The sequence below is a fragment of the Notothenia rossii genome (assembly GCF_949606895.1).
Source record: "Notothenia rossii genome assembly, contig: scaffold_283, whole genome shotgun sequence".
NCBI lineage: Eukaryota > Metazoa > Chordata > Actinopteri > Perciformes > Nototheniidae > Notothenia > Notothenia rossii.
The window spans coordinates 29,473-45,470 of NW_027640303.1; the positions used below are offsets into that span (position 1 = coordinate 29,473).

Consider the following 15,998-nt stretch of genomic DNA (forward strand, 5'->3'; position numbering starts at 1 on the left):
ACAAAAACCAAGCTGTTGTTGCATTATTTAAAACAAAAAGGGTTTTTAAATCAGACACAGAGTCAGGATGTTTTGGGACTGTTTCCTAGGACTTTCCAGATGTATAAAAAGGAAAGAACGGCTAAAACCAGGGGATCATTTCAGTGTAGTGGAGGTCACAGGCAGTGACCGTGAAACTGATCTATCTTACTTTCTATCCTGATAAAAGCTACTGATAGAAGAAATAAAAGACAGAGGTGCATGACTCAAAACAACCACAATGACTTTGAAATGTACTGACAAATACACAACAATATATCTTAATTCTTCAATTTTTATTTCCAAACGGCAATCACTTAATTTAATGTAATGGTTGCACAACATTTACTTTAAGCAGTGTTCAAGTACAGAGCATGTGCTGTGTGTGCATCTTAACAAGGGCAGTTAAAAAACAAATTGCCATGGAAAGCAGCATCCTCTAAGCATGTGGTGGTATACAATCAACACCATATACACCGTGGTATAATTTCGCAATTTAGCATGCCTTTTTTGTTCCATGTAATGGTTTTCTTTTTAAGATTTTGAAATGTTTTGGTCCTTTTAAAAAGTCTTGCGTTTTTGCCGCATTCACACTTGCTACAGCTTTTATGCAAGTGGTGTCAATTCCCTCAATGGTACATTTCAAGTATGAAACTGGACATGACCTTGTGTGAATAGCATTGTCCACTAGTAGCCATGGCTGAAAGCTGCAGTCCATACCCAAATGCCAATGCATAAATAATCACACTGCATAGAATTCCACTCAAAATGTTTTTTTCTGCAGGATTACAGCTTTTTTCTCATTAAGTTTGGTTCTCAAAAGCGAATTATCCTTCCTCTTTGAATCATCAGGGTGAGTTTGAGAATCCATCAAAGAAATATTAAGGCTTTATGATAGCATTTGTTTGTCTCAGCTCTGATGGTTGCCGCATGCTTGTCTCCTTATGTGTTCTTCATATTTGGATTTTCCAGGTTGTAGTTGAAGGGTAAATTCGATCTACTAAATGTCCCTTCAGGAACTTCAGTTTGCTAAGCATCTGGCTCTGTTCATGCCAAGTATGCCCAAAAGTAGACCATACCTTCTCATAATAACTGCAGTGCACTCTTTAATCTCCAAATCATCCATTGGTTGGTTGACGTCCTATGTATAGTATGGAGCAGTCCATCCTTTTTTGCATTATGGCTTGTCTTCCATTCGGTGGTCATTCATTCCCAGGTGCAGTCAGTATCCCCTCTCAAAGTGTGAATGCAGCACTTGTTAGACAATAACAACAAGCCCTGAGAAAGTAATGAAAGAGGTTGTGATCTAGGTAGCCTTTTTGGATATTGTACGGAGACAACAGCTTAGCTTGGGTGCAACATGTGTCATGTTTTGAATAGTGTTCATAAACATCAAATTGCACATTTTAACATTTTAGTTCCAGTAGGAAACTTGGAAATAGCATGACAACATCACATATAGTAAGTGTTACATTTAATTAACTTGCCATGTGTAACTATTCTACTCATCCAAAGCAACTTTTTTTGGGTGACCTCATTATTCTTATGTAATAGTTATGTTCTGATCGGAGCCATATTAAGTATTTCAAATACTTCCAAAGATCTCATTGGCAATACATTATTATGACACTTCATATTAGGGACTTTTTGAAATTGTAATAATAGCATGCATTTCTGATTTCAGATATTTTTTATACTGCAGTGATTTTATGCACCCCCATACAAATATTTCCACATTTATTATAACTTGGGTTTTGTTATGTGATGATAACTTAATTGCTCAAACTCCAAGATCACTACAACAAAGTCAGACAAGGCAAGACACAGGAAATACAACATTTTGTTCTTCATTCATTCGCCACCAAAGGCAACCAGGTCAGTTTTGCTAAACAAAGAATGAGCCTGACACAATTTAAAAAGGACAAATAACCTCATCATAGAGTTAGACTCTTATGAATATGCTTCCTGACTGCTATTCTTTTCCACAACAGTTTTTCCTCTTTTATTACTTTTAAGCTACATTCACATTATACCCAATTTTCTCTTGGCCCACCTTGCGGTTAAAAAGCCAGTTACGTTTTGTTTCTGTTGTTTCTTCGTCTGTTAGCATGCGCCACTATAAACAGTTATCTGATTGGTTTCACGTCGAAAGTTCAGCCTAACAAGGTCAAAGTTTAAAACATTTGCATAGAAACACAACGGGAACGTCAGCGCAGAGCAGCTTTACCACATATCATGTCAATGCAGCTTTAGTATTGACTCATTACTAAGCAGTGTGTATATCCAGGAATAATTACCGGTAAGACGTTTGATGTAATGTAAGATAAAAAATACATGGCGGACTCAAAGCTATAAGGAATTTAAAACAATGTGCAGGACATTACACAGAAGGGTTATTCAAAAGTGCTCTCTAAAAATGGTTAAGCGTTCCAAAATGCAAGTGACTGAGGGTTTAAAACAGCAGCCTGTTATACAAAAATGTGCCAGATATGTTCCAAAATGGTCTGACAATGGGCAAACACTTAATTTTTGACACATTGGTTGTCAGCACCGAAAGTACAGCCTTGCCTTATTTTAGTCCACTTTATGTGGACCCAAAAAGTTAATTTTATACTTAAAAGTACCACAGACGGTGGCTTTCTTGTGTACAAGAAATCTGCGTGTAATGTTCAGATGAGTTGCTTGGTGCTTATGAGCCCCGTGATATTGTGTTTATTATTTCCGCTAGAAAGTCGAATGTATTCAGTGAGCACAAGACTAGGTACCAATGAATATTGAATGAAGAAATACTGACGGATAAAACAATTGCCGTCCCCTATCCCACATCAAGAGTATCTGGATGTATTGCCATGTTAACAAAACTAAGATACATAATGGCCAAAGCTGCAAAACTAAGACTCATGTTGATTTTATTTTAACACCTATTAGTTGACAACTTTTTTTTTCCTTTTTTTAATATGACCATTCAACCAGACCAGATCAATTTTAAAAAAAACTACCAGGTCTTGCATTTATATAACACAACGTGTGTCCATGACATCCAGAGGGCACAGTGAATATGTGGACAATGCAGTATGTAGCACAAAGGGACACATTTCATCCCTGCTCAAGCACACACAACAGAGACCTAAGGCACTAATGGTGGTGTTTTAAGAGAGGACTACACTCTAACTATGGTCCCATTTGAATATGCAGCTCTTTTGTTTCAAGTGTTTTCTCTTTGTCATTCTCTTTGGTCAGCTCCGGAATAAACCCATTGCAAGCATCTACAAACAGTGGGAATTCAGACAAGCTAGTGTTGCACTCTTTGTCTTCAGTGTCCTCTTCTCCTTCGTCCTTCCTCTTCCCCTCATCTGCGGTGGATGTGCTGCAGTCGAAAGTGGGCGTGCTGCAGCCGTACGCCTCGCTGTGAGGCCGGCGTGCCTCAGCCGGGATGTTCTTCTTCAGGTCCCGATTCCTGTTGCGCTTGGCCAGCTTGGTGACGGAGCCCAGGCGGTTGAAAATGTTGTCCTCGGATGTGGTCTGGTGGCTGGCGCCCCGATCACAGTGCTCGGCCCCTCGCAGCCGGAGGTTGTTCAGCTTGGTGTCGATGCTCTCCTGGGAGGAGGTCTTGTAGCTGTTGGTGTCCAGGCTGTTGAAGATGGCACGGTGTTCTGGGGAGAGCATGTCCAGGGACAAGGCACGCTGGTCCAGGCCCAGCTGACGGCGCTCCATGCTCCGGATGGTGGCTGCTCGCTGCAGCTTGTCATGGACCTCGACGCTCATACGCCGACGTGTCTCTCGAAACTCTGCCCGAACATTCGCCTTCCATTCTGCTGCATGAGCCTTAATGCCACCAACCTTGGCCAAAGAAAGTAATTGCAGATTAGTATGTCAGTTATGATTGGAATTATCTTTGGTCAACAATAATGCTGCGCCGCAATGATAATGTCCTTTTCAAGATAAATAAAAGTACTAATTAATACAATTTATCTGAATTTAGTGACCACCCTTAATGTTTTCCCAATAAGGTCTGTCACACATTACTTTGAATAACTTTGCCTTTTTTCTCGTGAATAACCAGATCATTTTAAATGTTAAACATCTATAAATCATTCTAATTTAACATTCTACCGCTTTTTAGCATACTGAATCCAAGACGGGTAGACTAGGGTTCGCTTTGTTTTAAGGGGACACAAAACAATATGTAGAGATCCAGGTTGAGGTTTAGAGTCTAAAAGACAAAACATTCATTTGTACGATGTGAGGGTCTAAGGACAGAGGGTGTCGTATTGTCATACTGATATTCTGTACAAACTGTGAAGTCCACTGAGACAAATGTAACATTTGTGATATTGGGCTATATAAATAAACATTGATTGATTGATTGATTGATTGATTGATTGATTCACAACAAAGCAAACTATGAAACATGATATTCGGCTGAAAGCATAGATTAATCAGGATAATGACAGAAATGTGGGGATTATCAAATCTTAAGTAACACCCCAATATGCATACACCAAATGGGTTGCATTTTAATTGGTTTGAATTAGTTTCAAAGTCAGTTTTGGCTTTTGTAATGAATCCATTATTCAAATTCATATTTTATTTGAAATACAATATGTCTCTGGATACAGTGCCTGAAAGATGTTAGTAGGTGTAACAGGTGTTTTTTATATGATTTTTCACAAGCTTTTACGGCTGTATGTGTTCCCTTTTTTCCCTCTGGTAGATATGCCCAGGTGTGCTGCATTGCTGCAACGAGGTGCACTACGAGGTGCACCTGAAAGGAAGTGATTCAGGTGTCATCAGGAGAAGAGAATGCCTCTTTTCCTGATGCCTGGGAACTGCAAGTGGTTCAGCCTCTCAGTCCAGAATTCTGATAGTATATTTTGTCTGTTTGCTTGTAATATGGATATGATTGTTTTAAAGGTGTGTTAATGTGTGTTTTTTGTGTGGGTCAGTGGTGGAATACTCTTAGCCCTATAGGGTCTGTATAAGGATATTCTAATATTAGATTTTTACTTTAATATACATGTCCATTTAGTTGTATTTTGCTATCCATGTGTCTTTCACATAGGTGGAACATTCCGTCGTTCCCACATAACACAATTATATGTTTTCATTTCAAACTAACTGTGTGGTTCTTTGTTACCACGCAGGGAGAGGTTTTTGCCTGGTTGGCAGTCTCAAGGAGGTTCCACGTTGAACATGTGACTCTGTAATTTTTGGATCCTTTTTTGCGCCGAAAAGCTTATTACATATGCATGGCAATCTCTTGCCTTGAATATTTATTTCCATGAGATATTTCCACCACAGATCCACAAAGGGTGGGGCGTAACAATGACCCTATTCAGGTAAAGAATATAACATAGTATTAACATCATTCCGCATACCTCTTCTTTTGTCTTTTTGGACAGCACCCTCAGCCAGTCCCCGATCATGTTCAGCACTGCAGCAAAGTAGGCCAGACCCCCCAGGATCCAGAACCACACCAGTGGTCTGTACCACTTCCGGTACTCAATCCTTCTGTCTCCCCCTAATCAGAAAACAAGACATAAATGACTGAAGAAATGTACTGTAATCACTCTGCTGCTGCCAGTGTCGGTTCCACCTGAACGAGAGTTAAGGTCAGAGAAATTCACAGATAGTTGTGTTTTCTTTTGAAGTCAGGGTCAGTAATTGTGGTAACCTGTGTAAGGTTGTATGATTACGGACATAGCTATAGAATAGGAAGATGCGGTGGAGCCTACCAGGGACCTAAACTCAACTAAATGACCCCTTTTCCACTGGAAAGAGTTCCTTTCAAGTTCCATGCCGGCAGTAGTTTGGATCAGTCGGTTTAGCGTATGACCCAACTGCAACCAGTTCGCTTTTCCACCAACTAGAGCCTGGTAGGAGCCACGTCATCATGTCATCGTTTACGACACTGTTTTCCTTAGCAATGCTTGTTAAAGCTGTAATCAAGTGGTTTTTATTATTATGCAGCCAGATTGAATAGAAGAATGACTTCTCCATCTGTATCCTGTTCTCAAGAGTGAGATGGTCTCAATTAGTTGCTTCTGTGGTTCGTGGCTGAATTTGCCAATCTCTAGAGTGGTAGCTCACACTGCTGATGTTCCACTCACTTATAGCCTACCATTTTCCAACCGCAGCTCAGCTAGAAAGTAGTAATTCACTGTCTGACTGGCACACAAGTAAGATCCCCTGATGCATATTTCCCATTACATTGATATGTATTTTCAGTTTTAATTGACAATGTTTGGCAACATGGTGATGTATATAAAGTTGTCTTGAATTACAGTTTTTCTTGATTGCTAACACACATTTTTTTTTTAATTGCTCAGTTTCTCAGAACACTAAACACAATTCACAAAACCACACACCCAAAGTGCAAAACACCTAATTTCTCCTGCTAAGTGAAGAACTGCACTCAAAACTACATAAACACTTACCAAATGCAAACTTTTGCACCAAATATAACACACTTCATTCATAATACTGGATTGTTTGACCACCCAACTACACACTGCTGAGCATAATCTAAAGCACTTTCATCTTGTATGGGCTAGGCTCTGTACATAGAGGTTTCTGCAGAGAAAGATTGCTTGAGTTTACAGAAATACAGTAAATGAAAAAATACAAATGAGTTGTTGAAAAAAATCCAATTTTATTCAAAAATAACATTGTGCAACATGCATCTCAGCACATAGTTACTATGCTTCAGATCTCTCTAAGTGTGATGCATTGTTTGCCAAAACCCAGTTAGTAACTGCTGCTTCCTGTGCCTCATTGAAAAACCTTAGCCTTCCACCAGCTCTTTGTTTCTCAGTCCTTCAGATAAACAACAAAGATATAGTGGTTGGTCAGTGTCTGTGTTTAATAAAAGTAAGTCTACCACAGTCAATTGTGCAGGATTTTTGTACAGTTATAGTATGCAACATGCCAACAATTCAATTACAGTAATGAAATAAATACGTTTCACACAACCGATATAAGTACTGATATATCATGAATTATGCAGAGCTAAAAACTGGTAACTAACCTGTTTTCAAGTCTAAGTGTCCAGATTACAGAGGCAACAGTAAATCGGCTTAGATTAGGCTGAACCCTCTGAACGTCCTCTCCCTCCAGCTCTACCTCTACCTCTCATTCTTCCTCTTCTCACTCTCACCCACCTCTTCCTCCTCCTCTCACTCTCAGCCCAGCTCTTCCTCTTCCTCTTGTTCTTGCTTCCATGTTGGCTTCCATTGATGCTGTAAGAAAGTACTCACCTGTGGTCTTTTTATAGTGCTAACATCCTGATTGATGAGCCAACGATTATGCTATCAGGTGTTTGGTCAGGTGGAACGTGTTTCTTGATCATTGGTCCATGTGTGAGGCATTTTGAATATCAGTGTTTTAAACCTGCTAACACGTGACTTTATGTCAGATTTCTGTGTCTTACATGGAGAAACGTGTGCAGTGGTTTGCGAAAAGTGCCATGTTGATTTGCAAATTGTGTGAAAAGCTGAAAACGTGTTTAGAGTTTTGGAGATTTGAGCTGGTGTTTTGCTCTTTGAGTGTCAGTTAAAATAATTGTGTTTTATGTATAATTTTAGTGTGTTAGCAATAGAGAAAAACTGTAAGTGGATGATGTTAGCATAGCTACCTAAACAAGTCTCACAAATCAGTACCAAGATTTAAAGCCAACAAAGTAAATAAACTGCTTGTAATACAAATGCATTACACACAGTGTTGTGCTAGTTACTGAAAACCAGTAACTAGTTACATTACTAGTTACTTCATTTCAAAAGTAACTCAGTTCCTTTAATGATTACTTACACCCAAAAGTAATGCGTTACTGTGGAAAGTAACGTTTTAGTTACTTTAAAAAAGGGCTCCCAAAAAGAAAAACCTCCCATTAATGCCTTTATAGCCTTCATTTAAGTACTGTTATTGCATTGGAGAATAATACAATCTGTTGATCAACTTGACATGCATTTGCATCACTGAACTCTGCTAAGCAATGTGGTCTATACAAAAACAAAGATATGTTTCAAAGTGCCAATTTATCGTCGTCAGAGAGCGATTCCGGTTGATACATGGCAAAGGCTTTCACAAAGTTAGAGCCGTTATCAGTAACCGTGGAGGTAACTTTTGATGACACTCCATACAAAGAGTGAATGTGGTCAATCTCACTAGCAATAAGATCGTAAGTGTGCCTACCCTTTATCCTTTTACAGGCCAACGCAGCTTTCTGGCGTTGTAAAGTGTTTGGGTTTATCCAGTGAGATGTTATCCAGAGGAAGCTTCTGTTGTGGACAGACCAAATTTCTGCGGTGGTCGAGATGTATTCCAGCCCCTCAAATGTTTTCTTTAGCTTGCTATCCATTTTGGTATATTCTTTCTCCAGGTAGTTGGAAAACGTTTTGCGTCCCATATGCCGTGTGCCGCCCGGACATGGTATCATGCTTACTAGCTCCCTGAAAGCGGGTGACTCCACTGTAGAAATAGCCTGCACGTGTTCAACAACATACCGTGCAATGGCTTTATCCACTTTCACCTGACTAGCAGTCCCTCGGTTGAAATCCAGCCGCTGTTGCTTGGGTGGAGGTGGAGGTGGGGTGGCGTCGGATGGCTCTGGGTCTGTGGTCAATAGCTTCGTCCCAGCATGTTGTTTTTGCAGATGTTTGAACAGATTGGAATTGCTGTTTTGAGCAGTGGATAGGATCTTTGACCCGCCAAGACACAACTTACACTTAACTAACACATTCTTTTCTTTATGCTCGAGAAAAGTAAAATAGTGAGCACATCTCCATGCGGAGAAACTCGACTTGTGCTCCGCCGTCGCCATGATAGTATTGTTAGTAGGCTAACTAAATACAAACACGCCCTGACACAGGAAGTATCTAAGTACATTTACTCAAGTACTGTACTTAAGTACAGTTCTCATCTCTGTTCGCCTCGCTGTTGGCGCCGGTCACCAACGTCTGGGAGCCGAGACTATATAAAAAAAAAAATGGAGTAACGCACCATGTAGTAACGGTAACTGAGTTACTGAATTTAAAAAATAACGCGTTAGAGTACTAGTTACTACCAAAATAACGGCATTACAGTAACGCGTTACTTTGTAACGTGTTAGTCCCAACACTGATTACACATTATATACAATTTCACATCGCTGAACATTAACCAGGTTTATGTATTGTTACATGTTAGACGCTTTTATCGAAAGCGACTTACATACTCAATACTGTGGACAATCCCCACAGGAGCAATTTCGGGTGAAGTGTCTTGCCCAGGGACACAACGACATGCTGACTGCAGTGGGGTTTGAACCTGTGCTCCCCTGATCAGAACACCAACGCACTAGTCCACTGCGCCACACACCTCCTATTGTATATTGATTATTGACCATAAATGCTTTGAATTAGTATGTACTTGTTGCTATCATTGTGGCATCATTTACCTGCATATTTTCCTTAGGATAGTCTGATAGGACCACCTGTGTATGTAGAGATACACCTGCTGGGTGGCTATACAGGACTGTCTCAGAAAATTAGAATATTGTGATAAAGTTCTTTATTTTCTGTAATGCAATTAAAAAAACAAAAATGTCATACATTCTGGATTCATTACAAATCAACTGAAATATTGCAAGCCTTTTATTATTGTAATATTGCTGATTATGGCATACAGCTTAAGAAAACTCAAATATCCTATCTCTAAATATTAGAATATCATGAAAAAGTATACTAGTAGGGTGTTCAACGAATCACTTGAATCGTCTAATTAACTCGAAACACCTGCAAGGGTTTCCTGAGCCTTGAAAAACACTCAGCTTGGTTCAGTAAACTAAATCACAAGTATGGGGAAGACTGCTGATCTGACTGCTGTCCAGAGGACCGTCATTGACACCCTCCATCAGGAGGGTAAGACACAAAAAGAAATTTCTCAAAGAGCAAGCTGTTCACAGAGTGCAGTTTCAAAGCACATCCACAAAAAGTCTGTTGGAAGGGGGAAATATGGCAGGAAACGCTGCACAACCAAGATAGATGACCACAGCCTTAACAGCATTGTGAAGAAGAGTCGCTTCCAGAATTTGGGGGAGCTTCAAAGACAGTGGACTGAAGCTGGAGTCCAGGTATCAAAAGTCACTGTTCACAGACGTGTCCGGGAAATGGGCTACAATAGCCGTATTCCCATGGTCAAGCCACTTCTGAACTCAAGACAACGGAAGAGGCGTCTGACTTGGGCTAAGGAAAAGAAGCACTGGACAGTTGCACAGTGGTCCAAAGTCCTCTTTTCAGACGAAAGCAAGTTTTGTATTTCATTTGGAAGTCAAGGCGCCAGAGTCTGGAGAAAGGCTGGAGAGGAGCAAAATCCAAGTTGCTTGAAATCCAGTGTGAAGTTCCCACAGTCAGCGATGGTTTGGGGAGCCATGTCAGCTGCTGGTGTTGGTCCACTGTGTTTCATCAAGCCCAGAGTAAATGCAGCTGTGTACCAAGAGATTTTAGAGCACTACATGCTTCCGTCTGCTGAAAAGCTCTATGGAGATGAGGAATTCATTTTCCAGCATGATCTGGCACCTGCCCACAGTGCCAAAACCACCAGTAACTGGTGTACTGACCATGGCATTACTGTCCTCGATTGGCCTGCAAATTCCCCTGACCTGAACCCCATAGAGAATATGTGGGGTATTGTGAAGAAGAAGCTGAAAGACACCAGACCCAACAATGCTAATGAGCTAAAGGCCGCTATTGAAGCATCCTGGGCATCCATAACACCTCAGCAATGCCACAGGCTGATTGCCTCCATGCCACGCCGCATTGATGCAGTAATCCGTGCAAAAGGATTCCCAACCAAGTACTGAGTGCATTAATGGACATTTTCAAATGTTTGATTGTGTTTTGCTGTTATAAATCTTTTTTTTTTACTTGGTCTGAGGAACTATTCTAATTTTTTGAGATAGGATTTTTGAGTTTTCTTAAGCTGTATGCCATAATCAGCAATATTAAAATAATAAAAGGCTTGCAATATTTCAGTTGATTTGTAATGAATCCAGAATGTATGACATTTTTGTTTTTTTAATTGCATTACAGAAAATAAAGAACTTTATCACAATATTCTAATTTTCTGAGACAGTCCTGTATGTGTGTTGGATTTCTAGTGATTGTTGTGTCTCGTCAAATGTGTTAGTTATGTTTATGTATTTTGTCCGTCATTTCCTGTTTTATTTTGTATTTACCTCTTGTCTTTCATTTCAGGCCCTGTTTTCTTCCTCCCCTTGTGTGTTTTTCCCGCCATCATCAGTGTCTGCCACTGATTGTTTCCACCAATTCCCACTCACCTCATGTTTAAATAGTCCTGTCTCTCCCATGTCCTGTGTCAGTTCGTCTTGTTTGTTTCCCTGAATGGCCGTGCCAAGCCTCAGCTCTGAAAGGATCGCTTTTCACTCATGTCAGGTTTTGTTATGTTTTGTTAGACTTACGTTTTTATTAAGTTCTCTTTTTGTTACGCTAGTTTTTTCCTCCTTGTGAGCGCTTTCTGTTATTTCCACTACCTACTCTGTTAAGAGGGATTACCTGATCTTTTTAAATAAATACACTTTTTTATTACATTCAAGACTTCTTGTCTCTGGGTCGTGCATTTGGGTTCATCAGTTTGTGTCGAGGTACGGAACTGTGCTAAGATATTTTTTGGGGTGATTTATAATACGCAAAAAAAAAAGAAGGTGATCAGGACATTTACATTCATTAATGTTTTTGTGAATGGTAAGCTCTCACCTGCCACATAGTCACCTATTCCGACTGTTGTCAGAGTGATGACAACAAAATATGTTGACTCCAGAGCCGTCCAGCCCTCAATGTGTTTAAATATTACAGCCGGGACAGTGACGAACAAGATGCAACCAGCCAGTATGAAGAGGAGGGTGGAGGCCACGCGGATTTTGGTCTGACTGATCTGGTTGTGCTTATTCTGAAGGAATACAAAGTCACAGTAACAAAATATAAGGATAGTGATAACAATAATACATACTTATTTCTGGGTGTTGAAATGGTAAGTTCTTGAGCATGGACTCGAAAAACAATGAGAACACAGGAGAGCTCAACTTGATGGCAGAAACTGAAGAATGTATTGGAAGTCACGGCCAAAGAACTGACAAAGACATTTGCTGCAGCCACAAGGTGACAGAGCTCCTGCCTAACCAATTCTGAAGATATTCCAAAATCCCATGTATTTATCTAGTTCTAGACAAAACTATTTATAAAGAGAGAAAGTGGCTACCGAGGTCGCATGTCTGAACGCTGACTATAGAAGAAGAGTGATAAACTGGGTAAAAGGCAGTGGAAAATATTTTCCTCAACAGGTTTCATGTGCTCTCTTTTACTCTTGTCCTTATGTAAAACCAATGGACCAAATAAAAAAAGTAAATTCCTTAAGTATATTATTTTTACAAAGCACATTTAATGATAGGATATTTATTTTGAGACTCACCCGGAACATTTTTTCCACCTTGGCAATGCTTTTGACAAATATGGTACCAAGCTGATCCCCGACGCCTGCCAGGAGAAATCCAAACAGCGGGATTCCAAATATTGCATACAGAATGCAGAAGATTTTCCCTCCTTCAGTGCTTGGGGCAATGTTACCATAACCTGGTGAAATAAACGGAGACAACAAGAGGGTTTACACGACAACATGATGCAAACAAAATAACTAGATGTTTGATCCCAATTACCCAAGAGCAAGCAGCCTGCTGTTAAGTCAATCTTAAAACCAGTCATTGCCTACTATTTCTCCATATTAGAATCAGGGCAGGACTATGCACTGTGACAAACCAGGGGACATTTGGAAAGTACAGCACAGGGGTTAGTTCCCAAAGTTTTTACCCAGACAAGGTATTGCAGCCACATGGCACAAGGCTTAGGAAGTGCAACCTAGAGATGACCTTCCACTGCCTGTGATGACCTTTAATAAATCAGATGCGTTGAAAGTGTTCAACTGTTCAATAGGCTTTGTGTCCCCTATCACAGTTATCTGCATCATGGAGAGTCCCAGAAGTACAACACCAGTGTAACCAAGTACAAACCACAAGGGCCACCTGCGAGTGAATTGTTGAGGAAAAATTATCCAGCGGGGTCCTGCCCCTTTATTTTAAAGTATTTTTGGGCCCATAACCGATGACACCATTCTAGAAGAACTGAAGCACTCGGAAAGACAGATGGTCCTTGAATGGGCAGCAGCCTCTGGGAGACAGGTGTTGATTGTCCTCCCCGAGAAGAGACCAATGGGGAAGAAGACCCTGGGCTAGATGAGAGTTTGATGAGCAAAAGGGTTGGCTGTCCTTTAAATGACCCCAACTTGGAAAAATGCAACTAAGCGACTCGTCAAATTATTCCTTGGACTTGTTGGCTAATACCATTTCAATCAGGAGAGACTTATTCCGTAAGTTTGATAACATATTTATTGCCCAAGGGGTAATATATATTTTGGAGATTAGACCCCATCATACTGTGATGGATTTAGGGGGAGGAGAAGCCGACTAGGAAAAGAGAACCCCCATCCCGGGGTCTAGACACTAGTGGTGGTGAAGTGCTGAAGGGGGATTACAATCCTTAGTGATGTGGGCTCTTCTGGGCTAGCCTTGCCCTGGATCTGATGAAACTGGAGGTGGAGGAGTGTTGCATCAATTCTCCTGAACAATGCTGGCAGGGGAGAAAAAGAGCAGATTTAAACGTTTGCCGGGTGTGCTGTGATTAGCTTTTGGGGGATGAGACGGACTGATTGGTTTAGCTGGGGGTATGATGCGCCCTTGGTTATTGAAGGAAAGGGCGAGTGAGTGAGAGAGAATTGTGAATGAGTGCATGGGAAACAGTCTTCCTGAAAGAACTTGCGCTGAGCTTCATTTGCTACATTTGTAGCCCCCTTGCATGAAATTATGATTACAAAAAAACACATATAATGTCAGTTGAAGTGTTGAAGCAGTGGAACAAGCAGCGAGCCCGTCCTGAGTAGACACAACTTTAAGGAACCTTCATTGTCTAAGCTGACACTTAGGGTACAGGTCTTGGAGAAGTGCTATCTCAGGCCAGGCTAGCCACAACATGATAAAACATTACATTATTTATTCTATATTTTCTATTCTAGTGAAGGAATGTCTGGCTATTAAATGGGATTCGACCAAGTTGCAAATGTCCCTCCTTGGGTGGAAACTTCCCCTGGTGACAGATTAATGCACCTCTAAAGAGGATGTCACAGCATAAGTCAGATGTTGTTTTTGGAATTGCAAACACTTTTTATTTTAATGTTGAGCATATTGAAAGGGCCTGTCCAGGAGAGGACAGGTGGCAAACCAGCTGAAGGTAAATCAGTTCAGCTCAGGGGGGGAGAGGTGACAGATGGAGTGTTCTACGCCGTCAATGTTTTGCAGCCACTTGGCACATAGCCTGGTGATACCTGGAGTCCGACAGGTCATCATTGATCAGTTGCTGAGCTACCACACAGCATGGTTTTGCCACTTGTGAACAGCAGAGCTAGAATTATTTACTTCCTTGACTACAAAAAAGAGGCTGTTATGATAAATGTCAGTGCAAGTGAGTTTATGTATTGCGAACATAACACAATCCTCAACAAGGCTGGAAATCATTGGAAGTATTGTCCATGCTTTCTTTGTTTCTTTTCCTGGCTGGTCCCAACAAAGGTGAAGAGAAAGACCATGCTCTGCCCACAGGACAAATAAACAGCCTTATACTTTGCAGAGGACAAGAGACAAAGACCCCAGGTGGGAAGAGTTATTTTCCCAATATTCTTTATTGAAGACACTTGCTGTCAAACTGTCTCAGAGTCTCATATTACTGTATATTGTACATTTTGCCTACGTCTCCTATGGTCTGCCACAGCACATCTTATTTAGAAGACTAACATTGAATGAAAATAATGAACATTTGAATACCTATGGCATTCATCAAACTACATATAAAACATACTCATACCACTGGTCACGTACTAATCCTGCTGCTGCACTCAGTTGGCACATATCCAAATGTATACATTTACAGAAATAAGTACAGGAATACTAATCTTGTACAGCCATCACGCAAAGCAAGAAACAGTAAATTCCCTACAGAAAACTGAATGAACCTGTTAAATGTGAGCCAATGAATAATGCCATAGTTACAGTAACCTACCTATTGTTGTGATGACAGTCCCAGCAAAGAAGAAGGCACTTCCCAGATCCCAGTGGCTGGAGTTGTAGGAGGTATCACCTATGGGGCTCACTCCAGCATTCACAGCCTCCACAGAGTGCTGGGGAGAGAAGCAGAGATAGAGGCACATCACATCTTGGTCTCACTGTGGTTGTTGAGGATTCTGTCTTTCTGTCATTTGGATTCAGCTTCTTGAAGGGATGGGCCAGCATTTAAGGGAATTACAACATGCAGGTTTATAACATTTAGCTTATAATATAGTTTCCAATCAGTATACTCTGAGCATCATGCTATGTTTGTATGTATTTCTCTTGAGCACAGCCAAGATACGGTCTAATTTAATTGCAGGGCTTCGCTAGCATCCATGGAGGATTGAAGTGTGCATGTTGAATTGATTCAAGATGGCAGGTCACAGTGGCTCTTTTCCTTGGAAATGTCCTTGAAATCACTGCTGAAAGTTATTAGGCAACAAGCTACCATTATGTGTTTCAGAGTTTGTTCTCTCAGCAGAATCTAACATTGATTGTTCTGGAGCCAGGACAATGAGTAATACTTTGTTGTTTTACTCACTGTTCTATTTGTCATTGAAAAGAAAACCTGGAACTGTATGCTGGTGTGTTTTCAATGAAAATCATCAGTATGTTGTTTTTTCACGTCACTCTTTAACAATTACATTTGAATTCAAATGCATTATTACAAACCACAGACAATGTCTCCATCGAGTTCACCTAGAACTCCAAACCTATGATATACTTGACAGTAAGGTAACATTAGGCTATGAAAAATAAAATAAAAAACACAACTACT

The 15,998-nt window shown here is 40.5% G+C and overlaps 1 protein-coding gene across 1 annotated transcript; it reads right to left on the minus strand.

Moving 5' to 3' along the window:
* Positions 1 to 295: 295 nt before the first annotated feature.
* LOC307026824 (potassium channel subfamily K member 10-like) lies at positions 296 to 15,403 on the minus strand (the record flags this gene model as incomplete). Its single annotated transcript, XM_079694964.1, has 6 exons — positions 296 to 3,858; positions 5,397 to 5,539; positions 11,769 to 11,961; positions 12,481 to 12,641; positions 15,174 to 15,291; positions 15,338 to 15,403. 6 exons carry the CDS (start codon positions 15,401 to 15,403, stop codon positions 3,190 to 3,192), a joined length of 1,350 nt encoding a protein of 449 aa, XP_079551090.1. The 3' UTR covers positions 296 to 3,189.
* Positions 15,404 to 15,998: the final 595 nt, after the last annotated feature.